Source organism: Mangifera indica, chromosome 2, assembly GCF_011075055.1.
Source record: "Mangifera indica cultivar Alphonso chromosome 2, CATAS_Mindica_2.1, whole genome shotgun sequence".
NCBI lineage: Eukaryota > Viridiplantae > Streptophyta > Magnoliopsida > Sapindales > Anacardiaceae > Mangifera > Mangifera indica.
In genome coordinates this window covers 24050781-24076993 of record NC_058138.1, presented here as the reverse complement: position 1 = coordinate 24076993, position 26213 = coordinate 24050781, and the positions used below count along the sequence as shown (strand labels likewise).

The following is a 26213-nucleotide window of genomic DNA, read 5'->3' as shown; positions in this document are numbered from 1 at the left end:
GGTAAAAGAAGACTTTGATAAGACATTTACGATTGCACTACCGAATTTCGATCTGAGCACTCAATACATAATAATAGTGGGCTTACAGTTAACAATAATTTAAATTAGCCTCTTTAACTTCGTCATGAACTCCATCATCCCTACTGTAGAACTCTCCAAGCTCAATCTCCATCCACCCAATTTCCAATTCACATGGGAAGCTTCGATCATTATCATCTTGGGCATGATCATGCACCAGATAAGCCCTGCCACTTCTTGACACTTGAGCCCCCACTTTAACTGATACCTCTGAGGCCACTGAGTCAAACCCATATCCCAGATTGGTGATTTTGATTGTAGGATAAGCTCCATACATTGTGCTTGGTAACAACATTTCAGTCTTCATCTTGCCTTCAATCTCTAGCCGGTCTGTTGTCCTTAGCATTGCAACTTCTGCAAAACTGCAGAGAAAATGATCCCATGTTAGATATATAATTCATGTAACATATAAATATACACAAAAGTGAGGGTAGATACCATCTAATTTAGTTTGGTTTAAATGAGTTAATTTTAAATTATAATTTAAATTTGATGATTTAAATCAAGATCGATTTATTTATCTATTTGATAATATTATTTATTTTACCCGTAATATTATTGATTTTATTCACCATATTAATAACACTCTCAGATAACATTATATATCAACTTAAATAATCTCAAACTAAATATTATATATTAGATCCAAACTCAAACTGGCATAGGCTTGGCAATGAAAACATAAGATTATTGCTCCAAGTAACCTGAATAGAGGAGATGGTAACAAAAACCAATACATGGGATTGTTGCTCCAGGTAATTGAAGGTGATCTTGTAGATAGAACATAAAATCCACCCATGATATTTTTTCTCTCCAGAACTGGCTGTTTCGTCAAATTTGATCATAAAAATACCTAAATATATATAAAATATAAATTGTGAATTTGTGACCATAAACTTTCAGTTACTTTTGGCGCCTTATCTCTCATTTTCTCTCACTCTCCCCGATTACCAATCGTCCAACCCTTTCGCATTAATGGCCTTAACCCAGCAGCATTTGAAACCCATTTCTTCTTCTTCTTCCTCCTTTTTTCACTTATTAAATCCTTCTACACTTCCACCACCTCCATTCTCGGTCAAAACTCACTCTGACAGCCTCTTCTTTTTTCGCCCAAGAACAGTCCAGAGTCTTCGCAACTCAGCGCCAACTTTCACCAGAAGATTGTTCCTTCCTTCGGTTTCTTCGATCTGGGATGCTTTGACTGGTGGCACCAACAATGCGCGTGAAGCTGTCACGGCCATTCGCCGTGGAATGTCACTCTTTCGACAGGTGAATATGTGGTTGCTAGACTCGCATTGTAACGTAAAGTTTTGATTTTTATGCATTTGTATCGTTCGGGGTTTTGATTTATTAAATTTTATGATGTTTTTTGATTGTTAAGGGTGATGTTTTGGGATCTGTTGTGGAATTTGATAAGGCAATTGAGTTGGATCCTCGACAAAAGGCATGTATGTTTCTAAATTTATGCTTGGTTGTAATTAGCGTTGGATTTGGGCGGAGCTGACTTGAGTTCGATTGTCAACTCAGATTGATCAAGCTGGAAAGGAGCTCCCCCTAGGCAAGCTCAAACTCGAGTTTAGGGAGTCTTGTACTATCGAGCTCAAGCCTGGAGTGTTCGGCTTGCCAGTCTAAGGGAATTCGATTCAAAACAGTCAAAACAATTATGTTTTTTTACTAGTATGCATACAAATGACATCATTTTGATTGAGTTGAGACAAACTCGAGTATAAGTGCAACTCCCCTCAAGACGGGCTCAATTTAAGGGGAGCTTGTCAAACTAGAGCTTGAACTAGCTTGGTTCGAATCCAGTCTTAATATTCATGAATGTTGATAGATGTTGTTTTGTTCTTTATAATTGAAGGATTAAGTTGTGCTAATTTGTTATTGTTTAGATCTTTGGCAAAGGGGATTGTCGCTTTACTATCTTGATAGGTACAAATTTTGACAGTGGAATGCTTTTTTATTTTTCAGTAATGGAGATCCTTGTGAAGAAATTGAAGTTGATTTTTCCATTTCAACAGGTTTGAAGAAGGAGCAGAGCAATTTCGATTAGATGTTGCTCAGAATCCAAATGATACGGAGGAGTCAATATGGTGCTTTCTCTGTGAAGCTCAACTCTATGGAGTTGATGGAGCTAGGAAGCAATTCCTTGAGGCAAGTTGTTACTGGAAGCTGTTATGGAATCTCTCATGTCTGTTCAGTAATGAATGAGATTGCTAGTATAACACCCTTAGGCAAAACCCAAAATCTTAACCATGACAGATTATGTTCAATGCAAATGATATCTCGATAATGGGTCTGATTCTTGGACTAGGATGTTGAAGCTAGTAAAAAGAGAATACTCTTAGGAACTTATAAATTTAAAAAGTTACATGATGCTATTAAGGGATAAACTCAATATTCAGGTGATTGAAGCTTGATTCAGAATATTAACCACTGGATTTGCTTTAATTTCTAACTCTATTTGGACTATATTTGCGACTTCAATGCTGAAAAAAACTAACTTAACAGTTTAAATGCTGAATGCAGGTCAGTAGAGATCCTCGACCTGTCATGAGGGAAGCTTATGATATGTTCAAAGATGGTGGTGATCCAGAAAAGGTAATTATTGATATACATACATTTTACAACATTCCCATCTGAGCTGTCTCATAAAAACCATAGTTTTTTATATGCACCTTTATTAATTCTTAACTTGTCTTTGAATACTTAACATTAGCCAATCCAAGATGATTTATAAGGTTTCCAAGTGAATTTTAGACTAACAAATCTGTAGCCAACAACAATGTAAGAAAATTTTCACATTGCAGCCTCAAGTTGGGTTTAATAGGGAGAATAAATTGTAAACTTGTGGTAACATATGTATGGAAGTCCTTGAGTTTTGTTTATAGGTGGAGGCAGTGAGAGTTTGGTGCGTTCACTTATTGGGGGATGTTTATCCTAGTAAGTACTAACATGCAAAACCGTGTAAGAAACTGATAATATGTTACAGTGATGTTCAAATTACAAATTAGTCTTTGTGGTTTCAATTATTGAACAATCTTGGGTTGACTAAAGCAATTATATTTTCTACATAGCTCGTTGCTGCATTTTCAAATGGCCGGGAGAATGAGTTTTTTTATGCCTCTTTATATGCTGGGCTTTATTATGAGTCTCAGGTATGTGCTAAAACCTCAATATATATATATTTTTAATATATATGGACCTTGCCAGCAATATTCCTGTTTCGGTGCTTACAAAGTCCCAAATTTTTGTACTTCACTCTCATGTCTACAAGAATTAGACCAAATTTGACTTCTTGATTAGCCGTTAATTTTGAATATCATCAATTATCCACTGAAATTTAAAGACAGATATGTGAATATAGCCTCGGTAAACCCAGTACTTGTTGCATTTATCTGAAGTCATGGCTTAATGGATTCAATTTTCAGACTCACATGCTAAAGATATTTCCCTTTGACGATGTTGGCACGTCCTAATCACATGGAAAGCCACTTCCACCATTATTGGTGAATATTACGGCTGCCGCATTGGCACAGGAAGAAAATTTAAGTGAAACTCTTTGACTTCCAGGAGGAAATATTAACTTATGCAGCAATTTTCTATATGCAGAAGGAAGCAGATGAAGCCAAGGTTCATTTACTTGCTGCATGTCAGTCTCCTTATGGCCAAATGTATGAATCCAGAACATGTTCACATGATTTTAGCCACTTAATCATGCATTCATTTGTGTACATTTTCTTGTTTCAGGTCTGATGATTATATGGCTTCTCTAGCCAAGGTTCACTGTCTCTGTCGAACCTGGAGCTCCGCTTGATGGTGAAATCAATTCAGTTGGCCTCATTGCAAGTTCGGATGTTCTCCTAACACAGAGCTGTAGATTTTGTGTTGATAACTTCTATATACATTTAGAAAAACTAATGAACATGATGTGGACAGAGATGTGCAGGCAAGTATTGCCTCTGCAATCTTGACTTGTGTTTCACATGGCAGAAAATATGGATCTGAACTATGAGGTAATTGTTCATCTTATCACGTATGCATGAATTGTCAAGGTAATTAAGCCTGTAAAGTTCAAGATAACCTTTCAATTCTTAATTTAACTTAAAGCAAAGCATCATTCTGGAGAATGATCCTTTACGCAAAACATAAAAGGACCTTCATAGTCAATCCCTCAGAAACAGAAGCAATGCCAGCAAACAAAAGTTTCTCGTCAACAGCGGAAAAGATACTGTTTATGCAAGAGCATTTTATATTACTTGGGGAATAATAAAACAATATTGGTGAAATAGTCTGAAAAGTTTTAAACTGTTGAGAGGTCTTTTGGGTTAGAAAATCTCAAAACAAAATTATAATGCAATGTGCGTCTAAATTAGTGGATTGGGTTATTACGGAAAGTGACAGTAATTCTTGGATGGAGGAGGAGTTGGTAATGGGATGTGATGTGACAAGGAAGGCAGGATGAAGAAGACTTAAACAAGAAATTACTCAATTGGCAGCCGCCAACTTGGGTCCGGGAAGTAGGACAAAATGTTTCCAAACATGCGTTAGTTTATGCCATATTCCAGTTAATATTAAAATATTAATCTATCCCGATTAGGACTTGTTGAAAGTTTCAATGTGTAGCAATCACAATTTTTTTATCAGCATATTCCTTGGTGCTTGTTTGAAGCACATAGCACAAACAAGGATATTCTTATAAGTGATTCTCCTGCCGAATATGCCATGTGCATGAACTCATTTGAATTGACTATATTACCCTTATAACTTTGAAATATTGATTTTCAGGGCTAAATTTAAACAAATGATCAAAGATGAAAAAAGATTGTATAATTGAAGGAAACTTGATCATGTCACACTACAATTATTATCATCAATAATACTATATACAATAACTACGATGGATACAAACACAAATATAATTATTTATATATACCATAATAAATAAATCAATGTTTATAGTCTTACTTGCATCTATTCTTAATATATATATTATATTATATTGTTATGTATTTGAATCTATTATTGATACATAAAATATTATCGTGGATAGTATGATTTTGGCCTAGTGATTTTATTAATTTGAGCCAAAGGAAAGTCTAATTTCATTCAAAATCTATAATTTCTCAAGGGTAGATTGGAAACTTCACATACATAATAGTATTATAGTGTGCCACAACATTTGTTCTGATAAAAATATTAAAATCCAAAATAAGATATCTTAGCAAACAAAAACAAGTTAAATTTCGGAACTCCGCGACAAAAAAAAAATCACACAAAATCTATACAACCGTAAGAAAGGTGCCATGTGTAATCAACAACCCTAAACCCTACCATTTTTGCCACTTGTTCTCACCAAAACTCAGTTGCATGAAAAACCAATGTTATTTCCTGTAAGTTAATTGCTTGTAGCTTCCCGGTACTCTCAAAAAGACTTGAACACTCAATTTAACTATAAAAACTACCTTCTCCTCTCCGCAAATTCTTCTCAAACGCAAGCCCTTCTTTCTCTCCGTTACTCAACGAGGACATGCCAAAACGACCCTGCAGCGAGCTTGAAGAAAGCTTCAACCAAGAGTTTTTTCATGTCAACGGAGAAGCTCATTAAGGACAGCTTGCGGTCTGAGGATGATAAAATGCAACCAAGGGCTGTGTCACGCAACAGTTCATCAATACATGGCACAGAAAATGAATGGATTTTCTCAGAGTTGCCGAAGATGACGATAGTTTCGGTTTCGAGACCTGACACAAGTGATTTTAGTCCCATGCTTTTTTCGTACACCATTGAGTTACAGTACAAACAGGTTCCTGCTTTATTATTTTTCTTTTCATTTTCCGCTTCTTTCTTTTGATTTAATTTGGGATTTTTTTTAGAAAGAATTAAGGGGAAAGTATGGAGCTTTTTTTTAGTTCTATCTTGGTGATGAGAATTGTTTCATATCTGAAAATAAATAATAAGGAAGTGTTAAATCTCTGAGTCCATTAGGCGTAGAGGCGTAGAGGCTCTGTTGAAGGGGGTTTAGCTTGTCTGGGGAGAAGTAGAAACAAATGGAAATCAGATGAACTTGAATTTGGTATTTTCTGTGTTTTTAATAGATTAACATGGAAATAATGTAACACATAAATGCAAGTACCTACATGGAAACCCCCTACAAGGAAAAACCAAAGGCAGAAGTCAGAGAAAAGATATAAACAAAGAAGATTGATCTTAGCTGGTTATAATTTAGCGTCACAAACTCACTTTAGATATGGTTTAATACAACTTTTATATGAAAATTCTATCCTAGTCACAAACTAGTAGTTAGTCACATTTATACAAGAAGTTGTACCCGCACTACCTCTAGTTCACAGATCATACCCACTTTGTTCAACTAGACCTCTCATCCACAACCTACTTTGTTCGATTAGACTAAAAAGTGGGTAGAGGCTTGACTGCAGGATTTATTGAAGTTTATTCGGAAAGGTCTATATCGGCCTAATCCCTCCACTATCACTACATATCTCTTTAAAAATTCATCTTTTTCCTGAATTCAAGAAATCCCTTACAGAATTCAGGTAACAACCATACGCCAGTAATATGTGTCACTAGTTTTTGTCTTGCACAAACTAAGTGATGGTGGAATAAAATCATTGATTGTTGAGAACGGGCGTTTGCTGTGCGAACTTTTACAGCTTGGTATAATGATGGAGATGGCACTTTCTTAGTACCTTTATTGGATGCCTTTCATTCTTAATGTGTATTATCTTGAGAATTGTGAGAAGATCTAGGATTATGTATCATGTGCTTGGACATGCAGCCAAAAATATGTTCATGTATTGACTATAGTTATATATGGACAGTTCAAGTGGCATTTGACGAAAAAAGCTTCACAAGTTCTCTATCTGCATTTTGCTGTGAAGAAACGTGCAATTATTGATGAACTTCATGAGAAACAAGAGCAGGTTGATCTTTAAATGCTGCTTTTTTGTGACTCCTCTACAACTGTTGTTCGATTACACTGGAATGCTGTTTTGTAGGTTAAAGAATGGCTTCAAAGCTTAGGAATAGTTGACCATGTAGCAGTTGTTCAAGATGCTGATGAACCTGATGATGGAGCTGTGCCTGTACATCAAAGTGAAAGTGTTAAAAATAGGTGATCTCTAGTTAAACATTTTCTCCTGCTTTACGGATACATAGATTTTTCACCCCCTTATGTGTGGTTCAATAATTCAGTTCATTATCAAGATATTACCTACTTTAATAAACTATCTATCACAATTTTAATTTTAAACTTAGGAGTCATAAACTAATAAATAGTCTAGTTTAGTATCCCCAAGCGATGAGATGCTCACATATATCCAACATCTCTCTCGTACTTTGTTGATATGAGATTTGTTAAGAGATAGCAAATTTACTTAAAAATCAAAGGGATTCATCAAATAAAGCTCCTTACACCACTGCATTTTGTTGTTCATACAAAATTTTGCCATGTAGATATGTGCCTTCTAGTGCTGCTTTGTCAATTCTTCGCCCATCATTGGGACGACAACCTACAATTTCAGAGAAAGCAAAGGTGGCAATGCAAGGTTATCTAAATCACTTCCTAGGAAACATGGATATTGTAAATTCAAGAGAGGTGAGTACAATAAACATTTGCAACTAGTCTGAAATCATTTAATATTCTTTGCTACCAGTAGAGTTTTTGTTCTTGTCTTCCTGAAATTAGAGAAAACCATCCTTGATGCCAAGAGGTTTTGAATTTCAGGTATGCAAATTCTTGGAGGTTTCGAGGTTGTCTTTTGCACAAGAATATGGTCCAAAGTTGAAAGAGGGCTATGTTATGGTAAAGCATTTATCAAAAATCTCCAGGGATGATACTGGTCCAAAATGCCTTCCAGGCTGTTGCTTTGGTTGTAACAACACTTGGCATAAGGTAGTAGATTTTTTAATCCTAAAAATCTCCAGGTAGTAGTAATCATCTATTGTTTATGTTCCTTTGTCACGCTCTTTTTGCAGGTTTGGGCTGTTCTGAAACCTGGTTTCTTGGCCTTTTTGGAAGAGCCTTTAAGCACCAAACTCTTAGACATTATTGTTTTTGATGTTCTACCAACTACTATAGGCAGTGGAGAGTCAGGGGTATATCTAGCAAAGCAAATAAAAGAATCTAATCCTCTGTGCTATGCATTTAAGGTCAGCGTGGCTTTTTCAGTCCTATTAACATTGATAATATCATTCTGGAACTTCTGTTTCAATAATAACTACAACATTGGGAATTGTCAAAAGGTTTTTTGTGGAAATCGGACGATAGACTTGAGGACTTCGAGTAATGGTAAGGTTAAAGATTGGATTACTGCAATCAATGATGTTGGCTTAAGACCTCATGAGGGTTGGTGTCGCCCTCACCGCTTTGGTTCCTTTGCTCCTCCAAGGGGCTTGACAGAAGATGGTAGTCAAGCTCAGTGGTTTATAGATGGTCAAGCAGCTTTTGAAGCAATTGCTTCTGCGATCCAGGATGCGAAATCAGAGGTTAATTCTTCTAGTGCTAAGACGACATATTGAACATATACAATTGTTTGTCAATTGCAATGCTTAATGGTTAAAAACTTCATGCAGATCTTCATTACTGGCTGGTGGCTTTGCCCTGAGCTGTATATGAGACGCCCTTTTCACAAGCATTCTTCCTCCCGACTAGATGCACTGATAGAAGCAAAAGCCAAACAAGGTGTTCAGGTGAACAACAAAACAAAAGATTTTCATAGTATTTGTTAGAGCCAAGGATTTAGGTGACCCGCTGGAGAAGGGAATAGGCAACACTTACATAGGTTGAAATACAATTATGAAACATGGAAACATAAAAAGAGTAATACTAGGATTAACAAAAGAGAGAAGGAAACACGGACAATTATGAAATTGGCATAAAAGAGAGATTGGGAAGGAGAGGAGAGAGAGAATTTTTTGTCTTAACAACTTTTGGTAGATTGAGGGAGAGAGCTGGCCTTTCAAGGGAATATTTTGTGATTCTCAAATAGAGTTTGTAGAGTCTGCCTGTTCCTAAAAATATTTTGTATATGTTTCTAAATCTAGTCAATTTTTAACTTCTATATATGTCTATGGTTTTGCAGATATACATACTTCTGTATAAGGAGGTTTCTATTGCTTTAAAAATTAACAGTATGTACAGTAAGAAAAAGCTTCGTGAAATTCATGACAATGTCAAAGTACTACGGTATCCTGACCATTTATCAACCGGTGTTTATTTATGGTATTGTGTTTTAGTCAATTTGAACATATCACTTTCCTTTTGGTTTATTTTCTTGCTCATGAGCACTAATTAGGTCTAATTACTTGCAGGTCACACCATGAAAAACTTGTCATCATTGATTACCGCATTTGCTTCATTGGTGGACTAGACTTATGTTTCGGTCGTTTTGATACACCAGAACACAGAGTGGGGGACTGCCCTCCTTTCATGTGGCCAGGAAAGGATTATTACAATCCAAGGTATTTTTTCAATCTAATAACCTAGTTTGCTATCAATATATTATCTGTTTTGGACACATAATTCATCACAGTTTTATATTTGAGTTTTATAATCTAAAACACATATTAAGAGTTTAAGTACTCACTGACTATTTAATCAATTTAATTTTATCATTCCTAAGAGTAGCTTTAATTCTATCAGTAACAACCGATACAACAATCCAACCACCATTTAGATATTGTCTACTTAGACACTCAATGGGTTATGGTTTTACTTTTGAACTTTATAATTCAATATACATCTTGATAACTTAAAACTCACGTTTTTAACCAATTTTATCCTATCATTCCCAAGTAATATGATATTTCTATACCAAATATCTCTCTCATGTTATATTAATGTGAGTTTTGCCAATGAATACTCGCTTGAGAACGATATGAGAAGATTTTTTAAATAGTTTGTGAGTTTTTAAGCTATCAAGATATATTGGGGTTATACAATCCGAAAACAAAATCATAAAGAACTGTATGTTCAAAATGAATAATATTTTGATAGTATATTGGGTTATTGGACTAAATGTTACACTTTTGAGCTAAGATTATGTTTGCGTTTTATTATATTTAATGTCAATAAACTTTGTTTGAATAGAGAGTTTGAACCAAATTCTTGGGAGGATACAATGAAAGATGAACTTGATCGCACAATATATCCTCGTATGCCATGGCATGATGTTCATTGTGCTCTTTGGGGGCCACCTTGTCGAGATATTGCGAGGCATTTTGTTCAACGATGGAACCATGCTAAGGTTCATATTTCATCACATCTTGTCACTTCTTTGTTGAAGCAATACAACTATGTGCATTTAATATGAGTACCAATTTATGTATAACACCTGATCATATGTAATGCATTTTTATCGATACCAAAATCAGTATTAATTATAAATGCACATAGTTCTACTATTGTTGAAATTATTTTCTAACTTAAAAAAATCATATTTCAGAGAAACAAAGCTCCACATGAACCAGCAATTCCACTTCTCATTCCTCACCACCATATGGTTCTCCCTCACTACTTGGGAAGTCGTGAGATAGACATTGAAAGCAAGAGCTTAGATAAAAATCACAAAGATTTAACCAGACAAGATTCATTTTCCTGGCAATCACCATTGGAAGATATCCCTTTGCTTTTGCCTCAGGAAGGTGATAAAATAGTTATTTCCTCCACCATGGACCATAAGCTAAATGGCCTACATTCCAATCAGAATGATAAGTCATTTGAGATCATTAAGCGTTGTATGTTGCCTTCCCAGAAGTACAAAGTTGAAGCTTTCTCTCCAGATATGCAGATTGTAGGTATTCCAGATGATCTTGTTGTACTAGAGCTTTGTTCTAAAGTATCAGATGAGTGGGGGGAAATTCCTGAGGAAGGTAATCAGGATATTTTTGTTGGTGAAAATGAACCAATTGGTCCACGGATTGCATGTCGTTGTCAGGTTAGTTACATCTTCAGATTTTCTTTATCCAAGTACTGAAAGTAAGGATGGATCCGATTCAACTTGATTCAGATCAGATCCACGGCTCAAGTAGAGTAAGTTGGTTTTGAACTAGAGCTCCAATTTGATAGTTCAACTTGAGATTGACCCTTTTTTTCATACAATGACGCCATTCATCTCTCTAGAGATATTGTTCATCCTTCAGAAGGCCCTTTGATGACATTGTATACAAGCTCGGACGAGTTTGAGCTAGACATTATGGTTTTAACCCAAACTCAAATCAGCTCTAGACTCAGTTTGAATCGAATCTGTCTCTACTTATGAGATTAAATCCTTTTGGTGTTTGTTCACAATATGAAAATAAATTACAAATTTAGTTTCTTCAGTTATTTTCCTTTTATGTCTAATGAATGAATATGTCATGTGTAGATTATCAGAAGTGTCAGCCAGTGGTCTGCAGGAACAAGTCAAACTGAAGAAAGCATTCATAATGCTTATTGTTCTCTTATTGAGAATGCACAACATTTCATTTATATTGAGGTAAGAAAACTTTTTTTAATGTGTTGAAATTGGCAAATAGTATATGTGTAAAGCATGATGCAAACACAGATGAGTCTCGTGGTCAATAGGTAGGGATCCACTCTTTGGTGAGTGAGCAATTATAAGGGGTAACACCCTTAAACCTGTAAGCGGTTTAAGTTTAATTCATAAAGAGTTATTTTAGTTTTTTTTTTACGAATAAAAATAATAGTAAGATTTGTCCTAAAATAAGAGTCCTCGTAAGGTTTCTCCTACGGGCAAGAATCTTAGTATATGCACATTATTCTCTTTCTCTTGTATGAGTGATAATGATTTATTAGCAAATGCATTTATTATAGTGAGAGAGATAAGGAAATATTGAAATAATGTTGATTCTATAAGATGTAGCCATATTTTAGTTAAATCAAGATAAATTGCATATTCTTTCTCTTTGCTAATTATTGATTGTATTTGCTATCTATATAAGATTTAATGGACCTTAGAAAAACCAACATATTATTTCATTGATTACTGAATGTGAAAGCTATTTCTAGGTCTTTTTCTAACTATTTGTCCTATTATTATTGGTGTCTTTCTTCTAGAACCAATTTTTCATTTCAGGTCTTTCAGGAGACGAAGTTATACAAAACCGTGTTCTAGAAGCATTATACACGCGTATTTTAAAAGCATATCAGGAACAAAAATGTTTCAGAGTCATTGTTGTCATACCGCTTGTTCCAGGTTTCCAGGTAAACATATTCGGTTTTATTTTTTAAGATTAAACTACAAGGCTTTGTCAAATTAACACTTTATTTTGGTTAATTGTCAATGGCAGGGAGGTATTGATGATGGTGGTGCAGCAACTGTTAGAGCCCTTATGCATTGGCAATACCGAACCATTTCCAGGGAGAAGACTTCAATATTGCATAACCTCAACATGCTGCTTGGACCCAAGACACATGACTACATTACCTTTTATGGTTTGAGATCATATGGCAAACTTTGTGATGATGGGCCAGTGGCCACGAGTCAGGTATCATTTGAATGACATATTTGCAATAAGATTTTATAGGATGGTTGTGACATTCTGACATCTCTTTATACTTTGTAATATCTTAATCTAATAGTCCAACTTATTTTGCTTTTAAATTTACAATTCAAAACGTAACTTGATAACTGAAAAACTTTTGAACTATTTAACCAATCTCCTTATTCCTAAACAATGTAAAATATCTATACATATTAAATATTGCTCCTGTACTTTGTTTACTTAAGATTTGTCTAACAATATTACAATCATTTTGCTCAAAATATAAATATAAGATTGTAAAAGGTCTGGTTTACATCAATTGTTTAACAATTCAAAATATTGATTTTCATGCAGGTGTATGTGCATAGCAAACTGATGATAATAGATGACCGTGTTGCCTTGATTGGATCATCCAATGTTAATGATAGGAGTTTGCTTGGATCAAGAGACTCTGAGGTACCATTTTCAGGCTCGCCAAGATGTTCAAGGATGATTTGCTATGTCTCTAGCTTTTGAAGTTTATGATTGTTGTTGTTCTTCTTATATGATTTTTCTATTTTAGATTGCAGTACTCATTGAAGATAAAGAATTTCTTGAATCATCTATGAACGGAGAGCCATGGAAGGCAGGAAAATTTTCGTATACTCTCCGGTGCTCCCTGTGGTGCGAACACCTTGGTCTTCCTGCAGGAGAGGTTAGGCATGATCAGACTTCACACTCCAACAATCATGTATTCTGTGCGACTACTTATATTTTCAATAATTCAAATTAACAATGTTGCAAATTAACACTTATGTTCTTGCTTTCTTCAGACCAGCCAAATAAGTGATCCTGTAGCAAACCGAGCATACAGAGACTTATGGGTAGCAACCGCAAAGGTGAAGATAGTAACCATTCTAATATCTCAATGCTTGTTGGCATGTTTTCTCATTGAAGCATTTTGATTCACAACAATTGCTTTCTGTTTATGTTATTTACGCCGATGCTCATCAACCGAGTTGAACTGTTCAATTGTTGTAGGAAAACACCAGGATTTACCAAGATGTCTTTGATTGCATCCCCAATGAACTTATACATTCAAGGTACAAACTGCTGCACGATTTTCATTTATTTCTTTTTTTTGGATACATGATTATTGTAACACCCTTAATAAAATCCTACCTCGATTTATAATATACCGATCTAATACTCTAACCAAAGATCAAAATATTATTTACTTTAGACATATCTATCATGATTTTGCTTTTAAGTTTTGTAATTTAAAACATGTATTGACAATTTAAGAGTTTACGAACTATTTAACTAATATTCTTTTATTATTTCAAACATACCTAATGTTTGTCAATGTAAAATTAGCTTAGAGGTGTTAAAGTGATCTCTTGCATATTTAATCAAATATTGCATATCAAAATGCAGGGCTGCTCTCAGACAAAGCATGAGCCAGAGAAAGGAGAAACTGGGCCACACCACAATAGATTTAGGAATAGCACCTGAAAAGCTAGAGATATACCAGAATGGGGAAATCAACTTGGTGGATCCAATGGAAAGACTGAAGTCTGTGAGGGGACATCTCGTTTCTTTTCCCTTAGAGTTCATGTGTCAAGAAGATTTACGACCATTTTTCATTGAGAGTGAGTTCTATGCATCTCCTCAAGTATTTCACTGAGTGCAGTTGCAGCTGTAGATAAACTAATAAATTGTTAAATGCCACATTGGCCTTGATATATGTTTTGTACAAAAATGAAATTGTAAATTTTTTTTTTTTTTTTTCGGTTTAGTAGTAAATTCTTTCTTCTCAGTGAATGCATGCTAATAGTTCTGATTGTATACTTAATTTTGTTTTCTCGAACTTTCGTTCGCAATTTTGTGTTTGTTTGGTGGGTTTAGATCATCCTCCCGCAAATCAAATTCATAGACTATCTAACAGAAAGGATGAGGATGTGTGTGTAAGCCTGATATGTGCGGTCGCTGACAGTCTAGATAAGTTAAATAAGATACATAGAATTGTTTCCCAGAAGCGATAAACAAGGCAACATTTCCTTGCTGATTTTCATTACTTTTTTGGGGTAGAAACAATAGTAACTTGTTGAGATAGAGATGCAGAGTGGAAGAAAAGACAAATGGCAGAAATATCATCCATCGCAATCCCCTTCTTCTTTCGTTTCCAGGCATGAACAGCACACTCAACCAAACGCTTGGCTGACTTTGCCCTATCCGGCGTTGAAGACACAATTTGAACCGCTTCTTGATTGGAGATGACATCCCATACCTATAGCAAGAATTCATACGCATTATGCAATCATCAACAAACAGATTATTATCTTTTAACATACTCCTGATATACTCGTCGACAAATAATGAATTATACATACCCCATCTGTTGCAAGCACGACAAATTGGTCATTGCTGGTTATATGCCTTTGTGTTACTTCAGGCACAGAAATTAATCCATATTTCTTTACACAATAATCACCAAAGGCTCGAGACATCGCCAGTCCAGGTGATTCCTCATCCGGAAGCCAGACCCTATGCACCCCTGGCTCATCTTCTAAACAGAATACACGCCCCTTGCACTGGACTATCCGCTCAGCCTCCTCTGCAACATATTAACAAGAATGTTAAAAACTTGTTAAGATTCAAACTCAGCTATTATGATACCATGTAAGTAACACCTAGATACATAAGTTCTCGGATAAAGGCATAATATTAATATTTAGCTCTTTAACATTCTGAAAGAAACAGATACTAACGAGGTAAGTTGGGCTTGAAATCAACTGTTAGCTGAACTGGTACCAAGTTTCCATCATCAGAAGTGGTTGCTAATACAGCACGAGAGTCGCCCACATTAGCTACAATGATGAATTCACCCTGACAACAAAAGATATACACTTCTGATGCACAAATCACAAGAGACAGACTGTGGAGATTTGCTCTGTTATCCAAAAAAGAAATTGCTGCAGAATCAGGAATTCATATCACCTGTCTAACGATGGTCAATGCGGTTGTTCCACTGTAGAAAGAATCAATCTTTCGATGTTGTTCGAGCTCCTGATCAATAGCAGCACAAGTTTTGATATAAGAATGCTTCCATATATTGAATCTATGATGCTTTTTATCAGAGTCCAAGTCAATTTCGGGAAGAACTGATGCTTCAGCAAGAGTCTCCTGCCAATTACAGAGCAAAGAAGGTGGCATTGCTTTGCGAACTCTTTTCGCAACAAAATGACCCCATGGACCATGCCCATCAAATATTCCACAAAAGATCGTGTCTTCTTGATATCCAAATTCCTGCTCCAAAACAAACAAAATGATCATTTGTCAGTCAAAACCAATACCAAGAACCACATTTTGATCCCAATCAATACAGCAGTAGGAAATATTCTTATTAAAGGAAAGAAAAGTTGAACCAAAAACTTAATTTGTTAGGAAAAAAACCATACCATTGATGCTTGAGCTTAACAATAACATGTTTAGTAGTTGCTAAGAAAACACAGGAAAAGAAATACAAACTAAATTAAGTGTAAATGATGTATGCATACCTCCCAGACAATGGCACAATCTTGGTTAACGCCCTTCTGGCCTCTCTTGGAGAAAACCGAGGCAAAATTTTTTGAGCCGTCAACATTTACATACCCAGAAGACAATAAAATCGAGTCATTCTTCTTGGCTTCCTTTGCCATTGCTTCTGCAGCTCCTCTTCCATCACAAGTCCCACATTTTTTCTCTTTCTTTATCGAAAATGATCTCGCCAATCCATCAAACATCGAGGAGAAATGGCCCATTTCTGAACTCAACCCCCACAGCACACTACAACAATGTATGGCTCTTCACTTCTCTTCTTTGTTAGACTCAAAAATCAGGAGATTGAAAATGAAAATAGAAGGAAAAATGAATACCAAGACAGGGAATTTTTCTTAAAAGAAACTGCTTAAAGGTTCATAGGAAAGAAAGATTCTGTGCATTCTTGTTTTTCTCTCAAGTTAATTTCCTGTGAAACAAACAGATAGTTGAAGCATAATGAATGGAACTGCACTGTAACAGAAGTAAAAGACATGATCTGACTCAGAAAGCTAAGAATGTAACAATTTAATAATGTAAAAGAACAAAAAACAGTGGATGTGAAACATAATTTAATAATGTAAAAAAGAATAAAACAAAGGCTATGAATCTGATAAACATTACAGAGAATATTCAATCTGACATGGAATTCCAATAACTCATCATCTAGAATTTTTGTAGATGTAAACAAAACATAAATTAAACACAAATAAATAAATACTCTATGTTCATCACTTCCATTGACTCAACAACCAAACTGAAGTTGACCCTTTGTTTTCTGAGAAAATGAAGGAAAAAATAAATTTTGAGACAACAATGATCACAAGAGCTTAAACATCAGAATCAAAGCAACGCTCTCTTAAAGTGCAGAGAGAATGAAAGACTCTTGAATCAAAATCAAAACGTATATCAAAAACTTGATGCATGAAAGCCAAACTTTCCATTTTGTTCTGCTTTTCAGATAACTTTCTCGGAAACCAAACAAACCAGAATGAAAGTTTTGGCACAAGCTAGTAATCTAAAAGCAACCCACTTGAGCTTCTTCAATCTATGACGTACGAAGATAGAAAAAAAAACCTTCCATCTGGCGCCTTAACTTTGTCAGCGACCAAACAAGACCCTTTAACAAAACAAACTAAAAATAAAAAAATAAGAAGCTGTTTTCCAGTTGCTTGCAAGACCTTGAAAGAAGAACCCAGATCAGAGGTTGCTATGTCAGCTGCCGGAACCGTGAGGCATTGAGCTGAGATTTCTAGAGAGAAAATGTTGAGAAAGATTACAATCCATAACAAAAAGAGGTTTTGTTGGGTTGTGTTTCTCTCTCTTTATGTGTGGTGTGGAGAAGAAAACAAAGACGAGTGTTATTTTGCACATACAATGATATACACACACACATAAACAAGCATTTGTAACTTGTGCTTCTGCTTATATGCATTATAAATGCTTTTGTAACTAAAAAGTGCTTTCCAGCTTTTCTACTTTCTACTTTCTACTTTGTTAATTACCGGCCGGCCGGCCGTTGGTTCAACCGTTTATTACTTAATTAAACCTTTCTATTAAATTGTCATTGGAGAGTTAGGGTAAAATTGGATTGGAGTCGAATTTAACCAAATATGACTTGAATCTTAATTGATCCATTTGAGTTTTAACTCTTTTGAATTGGTCAAAAATATTGTCGAAAATTATTGATATAATAAAAAGTATCATTAACAAGATAAATAATATTATTTTACGAACTTAATAATTGAGTCAAATTAAAACTCTAATTTAAATTTAATTTAAATCAAAATTAAATATTAATTCAGACAGAACAAGCGTGGTTTCAAATCTACCTCTAATAAAGAGAATCCGAGTGCAGAGAATTTACATTTTCTCACTAGTTTTTGATAGGCTATTAAACCTTGTTCATTATTGGGTTAACTTATAGATTAACTTTAACCATCAATTACTTAATAAAATATTTCTATTTTATTATTGCAATAAGTTTAATAGACTCGTTTATTGCAATATCAATTATAGGGTAAGGACAAGTCTTTGAGAATATAGATATACATAATGACAGTTCCGATTCCAATTATATAGGATTTGTTCACTTTTAATAATTAATTAAAACTAAAAATAGAAACGTCTGGACAAATAAATAATCATATCCCAATCAAGAGATAAATTTCTTAATTTAAAAAAATTATCAATTTCTTGATAAACCCAACGACATATCTATAAAAAAAATATATAAATGACTTTATAGGATGTTCACCTAATGATTTAAAAAAAAATGTTTTATATGAATCATGAATTCTAGATCATTAACTACGAAATTCGTGCCCAAATATATGTATGACAAATTATAAATAGAATACTATTTTTACCTCAACAAAATGATCAACTCTCAATAAATACTATTTTACCTCAACACAAAAATACTAATAGCCCGACAAACTCCAACAACCATAAAAAATAATCCAGATGTCGGATTTTGAAAGGACAATTGGTTAAGTTAAAATTCGGTAATTTATTATAACCCTTTAAAATTAATAAAAAAAAATTAGTAATGGGTTAAAAATAACAATTCTAAAGTTTACATAAGGTTTTTTTTTTCTTTTTAATGTTTGTTTTTTGACCATTCTAATTCTAATTCTAATGGGTCATTATTTTTAAGTATCCTTCAACTAACCCATGAGGTCTTGACATTGATATTTATAGGTCAAACTGATATTTGTAAGAAGGGACCACCATTTTATTACTACTACTTCAATATTAATCTTACACTGTTATGGAGGGTTATTGTAGTAATTATATATCAAATTTCTTTTCTTTTCTTATAATGGCAACATCATCTTCTTATAATTACTTGTTTCATGATGTCATTGACATAAATAACTTCAAATAAGTGTTTTCTTCTTCTTTATTATCAATTCATTTTTTGGGAAAATTCTGGATGACAGTGAGAGAGAGAAGAAAGGAGCAAAAATGATATCCAAATTCTTTCTAAGGAAAATAATGTGTCACATCACATTTTAAATTATGTGAGGCCACAATCACAAAAATTCAAAGGGGGCATTCTGGGACACCTCCTATTCTTTCATTTAATTATGTTTTTCTTTCATTTAATTAAAATAAATTATTATTTCTCACCTAAGGTCTAGTATACCACACTTCTCATTCATTGAATTCATAAACTACAAAATATCATCCCCTTAAAAAAAGAAAAACAAAAACTAGCAATACAAGGACAAAAAATGTCATTTCCCTTCATAAAAATTTCATCCTATCTATACTTTGAATTATTGTTGTCTTGTGACTCTTGTCATTGTAATCTACACTAGAATTTTTGTTCTCTCTAGTTACTGTTACAAAGAATTTTGACTCCATTTAGAAAAAAACAACACAAAATAATTCATAAATCATGTACATTATATCATAGGTTATACTTAAAGAAAATCACATCAAAGTGGTTATGTTTACCCAGCAACAACTATATTTTATTATTGTTTGAAAACTATTTTCAATTCAACAAAATGATCTTTAGGTCAACATTATTTTCCATCACTTACCAAAAAAAAAAAAAACATTATTTGTCCATCAAACAATGATTGTAATTGCATTAATGATTAAAATCGAGGACTATTTTGTAAGAGGTTCATGAAACAACTATAAGGCAGGATGTTTGGCCTAGATATGTAAAAGGTTTGAACTTAATCTCACAAAAAAACTGTTTTAGAATGTCTCATAAAAATAATTTTAACTGCAAAAAGAATTTTGAGTTAAGTTTCCTATAATCTCTTGTTCGATAACTTTTACTAATTGTGTATAATGGTGCTTATACCATCATCTAAAAGGAGTTGGTAGAAAATAACAATGCTTAGTAGAATGTATTTGTATATAATGACTAAAACTACATTTACAAACAAATTATACTAACTTATCATACAAATTGACGTGACAACATATGATTGGGTGAGCAATTGTTTATTTTTTCTCTTACTTCAAAATCATTTAATCATATGTTGTTATGTTAGTTTATATGAATAAATTGGTAAGATTTATTTGTACATATTTAGCATTACTCATATGTAATATCAATACTATTGGTGTTGTGTTGATATAACAATATCACTGGTGTATAACCAAATAAGAATAGTCAAATACTGAATGTTTATGATGAATATGTAATTCATGGGTGATATCTATCAAATATCCATCAAATTAAAAAGAAATCATCCATTTTCTACAAGTCAAATTTGTAGGTACTAAGTTACTCTGATACCTTCCCTGTGAGTGAGCCTGTTCAATTTATAAACTGCATCAAGTTGATGTATCGTTCACATGCTCAGCTTGAAACTGTCTCAGTAGCTGCAAAGACTGATTATAGAGGTTCAGGTCAAGGCCATCAACATTCCTACCTACTCGTGCCCGCAAGATTGCCTGAAACCAGAAGTGTACATATTATCATAACAATAATACTAGAAGAGTGAAGAGAAGTGTGCAAGCCTTCAACCCAATAGTAACAACCTCTTACCTCATTGTCCGGTTGAATATGGAGTTCACCAATAAACTGATAGATCGACCCAACTCGAAAACTAAGGTCCCTCAGGTGCTGGGAGTCAATCTTTAAGACAGCACTTCCATCCGCAATTATGGCTATGGCCGTCTCCACAGAGTACTCTTGTAACCTGGAGGATATTAACCTCACTTAACTTCTAAATCATATATAATAGAACAGAAAACCATTTAGAAATGCTATATATATCATTTATTGGCACCGACTGAGGATATTAACCTGATTGGATTAAATTGATTTTGTTGACATCCATGTTGACATGTTAGTAATATCTAGAGAACCATCTTTCAACAGATAATCTCACTTAACATTTTAATCATGCAAAATAGAAAGTATTATTATAGAGGAAGGGTATAAATATCATTTGTTGGCAGCAATTGAAGATGATTCCCTGGTCAAAAGGAAACTTGAATAGAAAATAATGGTTTTGTAACTTTGTTGACAGACATGTCAAACCGTGAACTGTAAACTACCTTTCAACAACTAATCTTGCTTAGAATCTGAATCATGTACAATAAAAAGGATTACAATCTAGAGATGGTACAAATATCATTTACAGGCACCGTCTGAAGAAATTCTCCTGGTTAAAAGGAGGTCTGATTGGATAATAATAGCTTTGTTGACATACAGGTTGAAAAGTTACTGATATCTAGGGCTGAAAACTGCATTTCGACAAATTGCTATTTGACATAATGAAACATCAAAACAACTAATTTGACATCAAGAAAGAAAATTATTAAGAACACAAGCAACAGGAATGATCAGCACTTTGAAAATGTACCATCAGTTTGTGCAACTCCTATGTACTGTGACAAAAGATAAAGAATAAAAAATTATGACATTCAGTTGGCACATTCTTCCTTGGTGAGAAATCAACAAACTTTTAAACACCTCACATCCATCATAAAGTCCTTGAATGCCTGTATTCAACCAATCAACCCTACTACACTACCACTGTTATTTATCACCAGACTGATATCAGCACCCCATCTTCACCCTAATTTATGACTAATCTCATCCTCCAATGCATGACCACACTACACTTCCTACCATCTTGAACAACTTGTAGGCTGCACACTTGCATATTAAGTAATTACATTGCTATAACCTTCTTGAAATGCAAATATTTAGCTCAACTACATTACCAAGACCCCAAATTGCAAAAAAGAAAAAAATATATTTAGAATATTACAAATAAAACTCTAAAATCACAACAACTTGGTAATCCTAACAAGAAAATCTAGAACTACAAATCTTAAGAACATTTCCTTTAACCTTTTCCCTGATACATAGAAATCCCTTGACTTTCCCTACATATTCACCAAGTTTTTATCTCAGGATTCATAACAAACTCAACAACCTTAGTAGTTAGGAAATTTGTACTTGATAAACATCCCAATTAGGCAAACTTGAGGAGATTTTCACCCTCTGTATTATCAGTTGAAACCCAGGGATTTTACCACAAAGTTCAACCCTTGGTGAGTGGAGGAACTTTGTCAGTAGTGCTCCTGTTATTCAAAAACATATATAAAAAAAAAGAAAGATGCACAGATAAAAACAGCAGACGCACATAAAATAGAGGGTTACTAAAGTTTTGAAGGGAAGATGTCTTACTTCCCAGTAACTCTTAGCGAAGCTCCTTCCTCAAAGAATTGAGAAGATGGGTTTAACTCCAGCAAAGTAACCAAAGCCCCAAATTTTACAGCTGAGGATGCCATCAAACTGCTACCGACTCAGTCCAAAAACATCCAAAAAAAGTGCCAGCAAGCTACACTCCACACACAATAAACTAACTTGAGATATAAATTAGTATTAATCAGAAAAACAGCCAAAATGCAATCTTGATCATTCATACAAAAAGAGGAAAAAGGTTCCTTTTTCTTATCCCCTCCTCTTCATAAGCCAGAATTTCCCCAAACTCCCTTAGTGATGATGTTGAGTTCAAAAGTGAGCTTATCACTTCAAACAAACTCATTGCATTTCACCCAATACAACAGACCACTAAACTCTAGAGCTGCTACATTTAACTTATATTGCCATTGATAATATTCCTTCATATAATTAATCACTGTCAATGGGCCTAATAATAGTACTAGTTATCAACTACTTCCAACATAAAATCTCGCAAAAAGAATCAAACAACATAACACTGAATGAAAACTCACAGTTCCAATTATACCCATATGAAAAAATTAAAACCAAACTATATACAGGTTTCTTTGACGCATATAATCAAACAGCTTGTACAGTCACAAGAAATCAAAGTTGAACAAAAACAAGACATCAGAAATCCCACTAACAAAGCTAAACCCTCTTTAATTACATCTTTCCCGCCAACCAGACCAGCAAAATGACTCAGAATTTACTTCCTCGGCTACCCAGATAAACTAGCTTAAACTAAACAATAACAAGTCAAAGTAACATAACAAAGAGCGTCTGTAAATGTGTTGAAGAGAGTTTACATATAGAATATTAGAAACTTACAAACGATGTCATATTACAAATCGTTCATGGAAACGACAAATCAATCTTCAGAAAGTGTAAAGGGTGGTCAATGATCATACTTATCAGTTATCTCTGTCAATTATCGGGCATAACAAGGGCTTACTTGACTCACATCACGACTGCAAAAATTCATTAAACTCTTTCTCGTTAAGTTTGAATAAGAAGGGTGTATTTTTAAATTGAGCTCTCGTCAGTCGTCACCTACGAATTTCTAAATTTTGCGAGTACTTGCTATAGAGAAAACAAATATGTGGGAGTTAGGAGACATCTCATCAAAACCACTGGGTGTTGGATATGGATACGAACTGAGCTGGCTTAAACTTATATTTATGTTTCTCTCAACTCAATCCACGGAAAACTTTGTCTCCGTTTAAGTTTAAACTTTAAAGGCTCCTCTTCGTTATCAGAGTTTTTCTTTTCCATTTTTACTCTAATGTTTCTATGAAAAATGCATATTAAAATTAATAAATATTTCTTAAAAGGCCAAAAGACTTATTCCCACCCATGCTACAGTAAAATCTCAAACTCTCATCTATTAATTTTTTAAAATTCAAACACCCATCCACAATCAATTTTTCATTAAAAATTTCAATTAACATTAGAGGTAAAATTGTCATCTAACAAAAAAAATTAGAGTTTCATCGTAATTTTCTCTCATATATTTAAAAATTTATATTTTGCCTCTAACCCAAGGTTTGAAAAGTAACAAAAATCCCTTATGATTTGTTCTTTTTTCTTTGATCGAAAAGTCTAGAGAGAGAGATTGGAGGAGAGATAAAAGGGGAAAAGAGGATGGCCGACGGTTGGAGAATGAGAAATTAGCACCGGAGGAAAAGGAACAAACCCTGAGGGGGTTTTGTCACTTTTCAAACTTTGGGTCAAGGGTAAAATATAAGTTTTTAAATATATGAGAGAAAATTGTGATGAAACTTTAATTTTTTTGACTAAATGATGATTTTATCCTTAATGTTAATTGAAATTTTTAACGGAAAATTGATTGTGGGTGGGTTTTTAGGTTTTTGAAAGTTAGTGGTGAGATTTTGAGATTTCACTATACCTTGGGTGGGACAAACTCTTGGCCTTCTTAAAAAACCTAAACCAATCATCAGCTGACGTGGCACTTCAAGCGACGAGACGGAAACCAAAAAGGAGAGCGTGAATAGAAACGATGCTTATCTGCGATACGACGAAACCAAAACCATCTTTCGTACTCATCATAATGACTAATAACGTGCTCGCACCATGCATTACTTTACATTAAAATCTCTCTTCTTCACGCGCCCCCAGCAAGAGAGTAGGTAATGTTGAGGTTTAGCAGGTGACATCTAGAACTTGTACTTGATTGGACCAGTCTACCCTTCCATGTTGGTTAATACAAATTATTTATTTATCTATTATTCTCAATTGATTAAAATATAGAACGCTCTGTTTCTAATTGAGTTTTACTTGTTTAATTTGTCAGATATAAACAAAGTAACAGATTGTACTGGGTCAGTCTCACGACAGCCGCTTATATTGGTGAATCGTTTTGGGCTAAGACCAGATATGGTACAAGACTTGCGGGCCAGCGGACCAGGTCGGTGCAGCATGAAAAGGACTTCTGCTACGGTTCAGAACCTCTTGGATTATGTCACATCAACCTTCTATAAATTGGTCGATTAAATTATAATATTTTAATAATTTTTAATATATAATTTATATATTTTTATTTTTTATTTTTTATTTTTGCGTGATTTGTACCAAAAAAAAAAGAAAAGGGCATAGTGCAAACCAATCTTACCCTTTGACATATTTAATTATAAAATAAAAATAATTATAAAAAAAAATGTATCAAAGAAGAATAACTGGAAACAACTTATAAAAGTAAATTTAATCTAAACTAAGTCCAAACAAGTGTTAGCTTGAACTTAGATTAAATACAAAAAGTCTTGATTGAGTTGACAATAATTTTATCCAAAAAAAACTCGAAAATAAAAAAGTGTTGATTGAGATAATGAATCACTTAAAAAGAAGTCAAAGAAAAAGAAATGTCATATGAGAATATAAAAAAGTCTATTGAGAAAATGAAAATTCTTTAGAGAATATTAATTTATTAATAACTTGATAGGGTCAATTTTGTGACTACTCCAACTTAAGTTTGATTTATTTGAGTTGAATTTGATACAATAATGTGATGAGAGAGTTTAAATCGAACCGAACAATGATTCAAACTTAGTAACTTAGATTGAATTCACTTATAGTTTTCGTAGATGATTTTAAAACCTATAACCTCCTCATTAGGTTAGGCTGAGTTTGAAATTTGAGTTTTCATCGATAATCTTAATAATACATATGATATTTGATAAGCAATAGATTCATAATAATATTTTTACAATGTTTTTACTTTTATTAAAAAGTATATATTCACAATTATATTACTGATTATTCTAATCATAATGTACTAGAATATGTGTAAATGAACACAAATGTCTTCTCTTTCCTCTGAGCATATATTCATTTAAACTGATGATCATGTTACCCAAAATTTGTAGAAAATGATACCCATGATCATTATCTCATATTTACAAAAGATAAAAATAGAAACTAAAAAGTGATCAAACGGATTACAAAATGTCAAGATTCGTCATTGGAATATTAATTATAATTGATAACAATTTTTTTCCGTAAACATTTTTAGTTAAACGTACAGTGATTTCACTTTTGTAGATAAATTTATTTTTAATTCCAAAAATACATTTTCCCATCTTATTACGTCACTCTCAGTTATTTACGTCACGCTCGACTGCCTAAAATTTTTTTAACGGATTTGATAATTTATTATTCGAACTATCACTAATTCACGTTATAAGGATTAAAAATATATTTAAAAATTGATAGATTTTTGTTTAGGTTTCAAATACAGATAGTAACGAAAAAATAGCATAGATAAAGAGAATGATAAGTGCGAACTGATGTTGTATCACGGTGTGTATGAGGTGTAAAGGGTGATTAGAATGCGTGCAGGGT

General features: G+C 33.7%; 5 protein-coding genes across 15 annotated transcripts; 2 read left to right on the top strand and 3 right to left on the bottom strand.

Annotated features, from left to right (window-relative positions):
* Positions 1–88: 88 nt before the first annotated feature.
* Positions 89–877, bottom strand: LOC123208746 (F-box protein PP2-B15-like). The gene is made up of 2 exons (XM_044626259.1): positions 783–877; positions 89–440 (listed from the first exon to the last, which is right to left on the bottom strand). Exons 1-2 carry the CDS (start codon positions 875–877, stop codon positions 89–91), a joined length of 447 nt encoding a protein of 148 aa, XP_044482194.1.
* Positions 757–4161, top strand: LOC123203892. Of its 5 annotated transcripts, XM_044620374.1 has the most exons (9): positions 761–1097; positions 1131–1347; positions 1460–1526; positions 1971–2010; positions 2100–2232; positions 2608–2679; positions 3156–3236; positions 3691–3752; positions 3829–4161. In XM_044620374.1, exons 1-9 carry the CDS (start codon positions 1054–1056, stop codon positions 3893–3895), a joined length of 783 nt encoding a protein of 260 aa, XP_044476309.1. In that variant the 5' UTR covers positions 761–1053; the 3' UTR covers positions 3896–4161. The 5 variants fall into 5 exon arrangements, 3 of the variants coding, with proteins under 3 accessions (XP_044476317.1, XP_044476309.1, XP_044476300.1); XR_006499396.1 differs by having other exon boundaries at positions 757–1347; positions 3510–3730; XR_006499395.1 differs by having other exon boundaries at positions 757–1347; positions 3510–3752; positions 3829–3915.
* Positions 4162–5530: 1369 nt separating this feature from the next.
* On the top strand, positions 5531–14412 carry LOC123209016 (phospholipase D zeta 2-like). Of its 4 annotated transcripts, none has more exons than XM_044626719.1 (20): positions 5533–5882; positions 6919–7020; positions 7096–7211; positions 7553–7694; positions 7824–7991; positions 8075–8248; positions 8342–8584; positions 8672–8788; positions 9181–9320; positions 9410–9559; positions 10188–10344; positions 10543–11034; positions 11464–11574; positions 12156–12302; positions 12389–12586; positions 12938–13039; positions 13146–13313; positions 13396–13461; positions 13604–13665; positions 14000–14412. In XM_044626719.1, the coding sequence occupies exons 1-20, from the start codon at positions 5664–5666 to the stop codon at positions 14247–14249; spliced, it is 3324 nt and encodes a 1107-aa protein (XP_044482654.1). In that variant the 5' UTR covers positions 5533–5663; the 3' UTR covers positions 14250–14412. The 4 variants fall into 4 exon arrangements, 2 of the variants coding, with proteins under 2 accessions (XP_044482654.1, XP_044482655.1); XM_044626720.1 differs by having other exon boundaries at positions 5534–5882; positions 13146–13277; XR_006500915.1 differs by lacking the exons at positions 13604–13665; positions 14000–14412 and having other exon boundaries at positions 5531–5882; positions 13153–13313; positions 13396–13462.
* A 112-nt stretch (positions 14413–14524) lies between these two features.
* Positions 14525–17535, bottom strand: LOC123209017 (probable protein phosphatase 2C 73). Of its 2 annotated transcripts, XM_044626723.1 has the most exons (7): positions 17323–17535; positions 16480–16571; positions 16123–16390; positions 15563–15871; positions 15334–15451; positions 14956–15179; positions 14525–14852 (listed from the first exon to the last, which is right to left on the bottom strand). In XM_044626723.1, exons 3-7 carry the CDS (start codon positions 16363–16365, stop codon positions 14637–14639), a joined length of 1110 nt encoding a protein of 369 aa, XP_044482658.1. In that variant the 5' UTR covers positions 16366–16390; positions 16480–16571; positions 17323–17535; the 3' UTR covers positions 14525–14636. The 2 variants fall into 2 exon arrangements, with proteins under 2 accessions (XP_044482658.1, XP_044482657.1); XM_044626722.1 differs by having other exon boundaries at positions 16123–16571; positions 17219–17535.
* A 2752-nt stretch (positions 17536–20287) lies between these two features.
* On the bottom strand, positions 20288–23589 carry LOC123204174 (CST complex subunit TEN1). Of its 3 annotated transcripts, XM_044620766.1 has the most exons (5): positions 23456–23588; positions 23187–23379; positions 22317–22470; positions 20661–20814; positions 20288–20566 (listed from the first exon to the last, which is right to left on the bottom strand). In XM_044620766.1, exons 3-5 carry the CDS (start codon positions 22418–22420, stop codon positions 20447–20449), a joined length of 378 nt encoding a protein of 125 aa, XP_044476701.1. In that variant the 5' UTR covers positions 22421–22470; positions 23187–23379; positions 23456–23588; the 3' UTR covers positions 20288–20446. The 3 variants fall into 3 exon arrangements, with proteins under 3 accessions (XP_044476701.1, XP_044476694.1, XP_044476710.1); XM_044620759.1 differs by having other exon boundaries at positions 23187–23589; XM_044620775.1 differs by having other exon boundaries at positions 23267–23588.
* Between the last annotated feature and the right edge of the window lie 2624 nt (positions 23590–26213).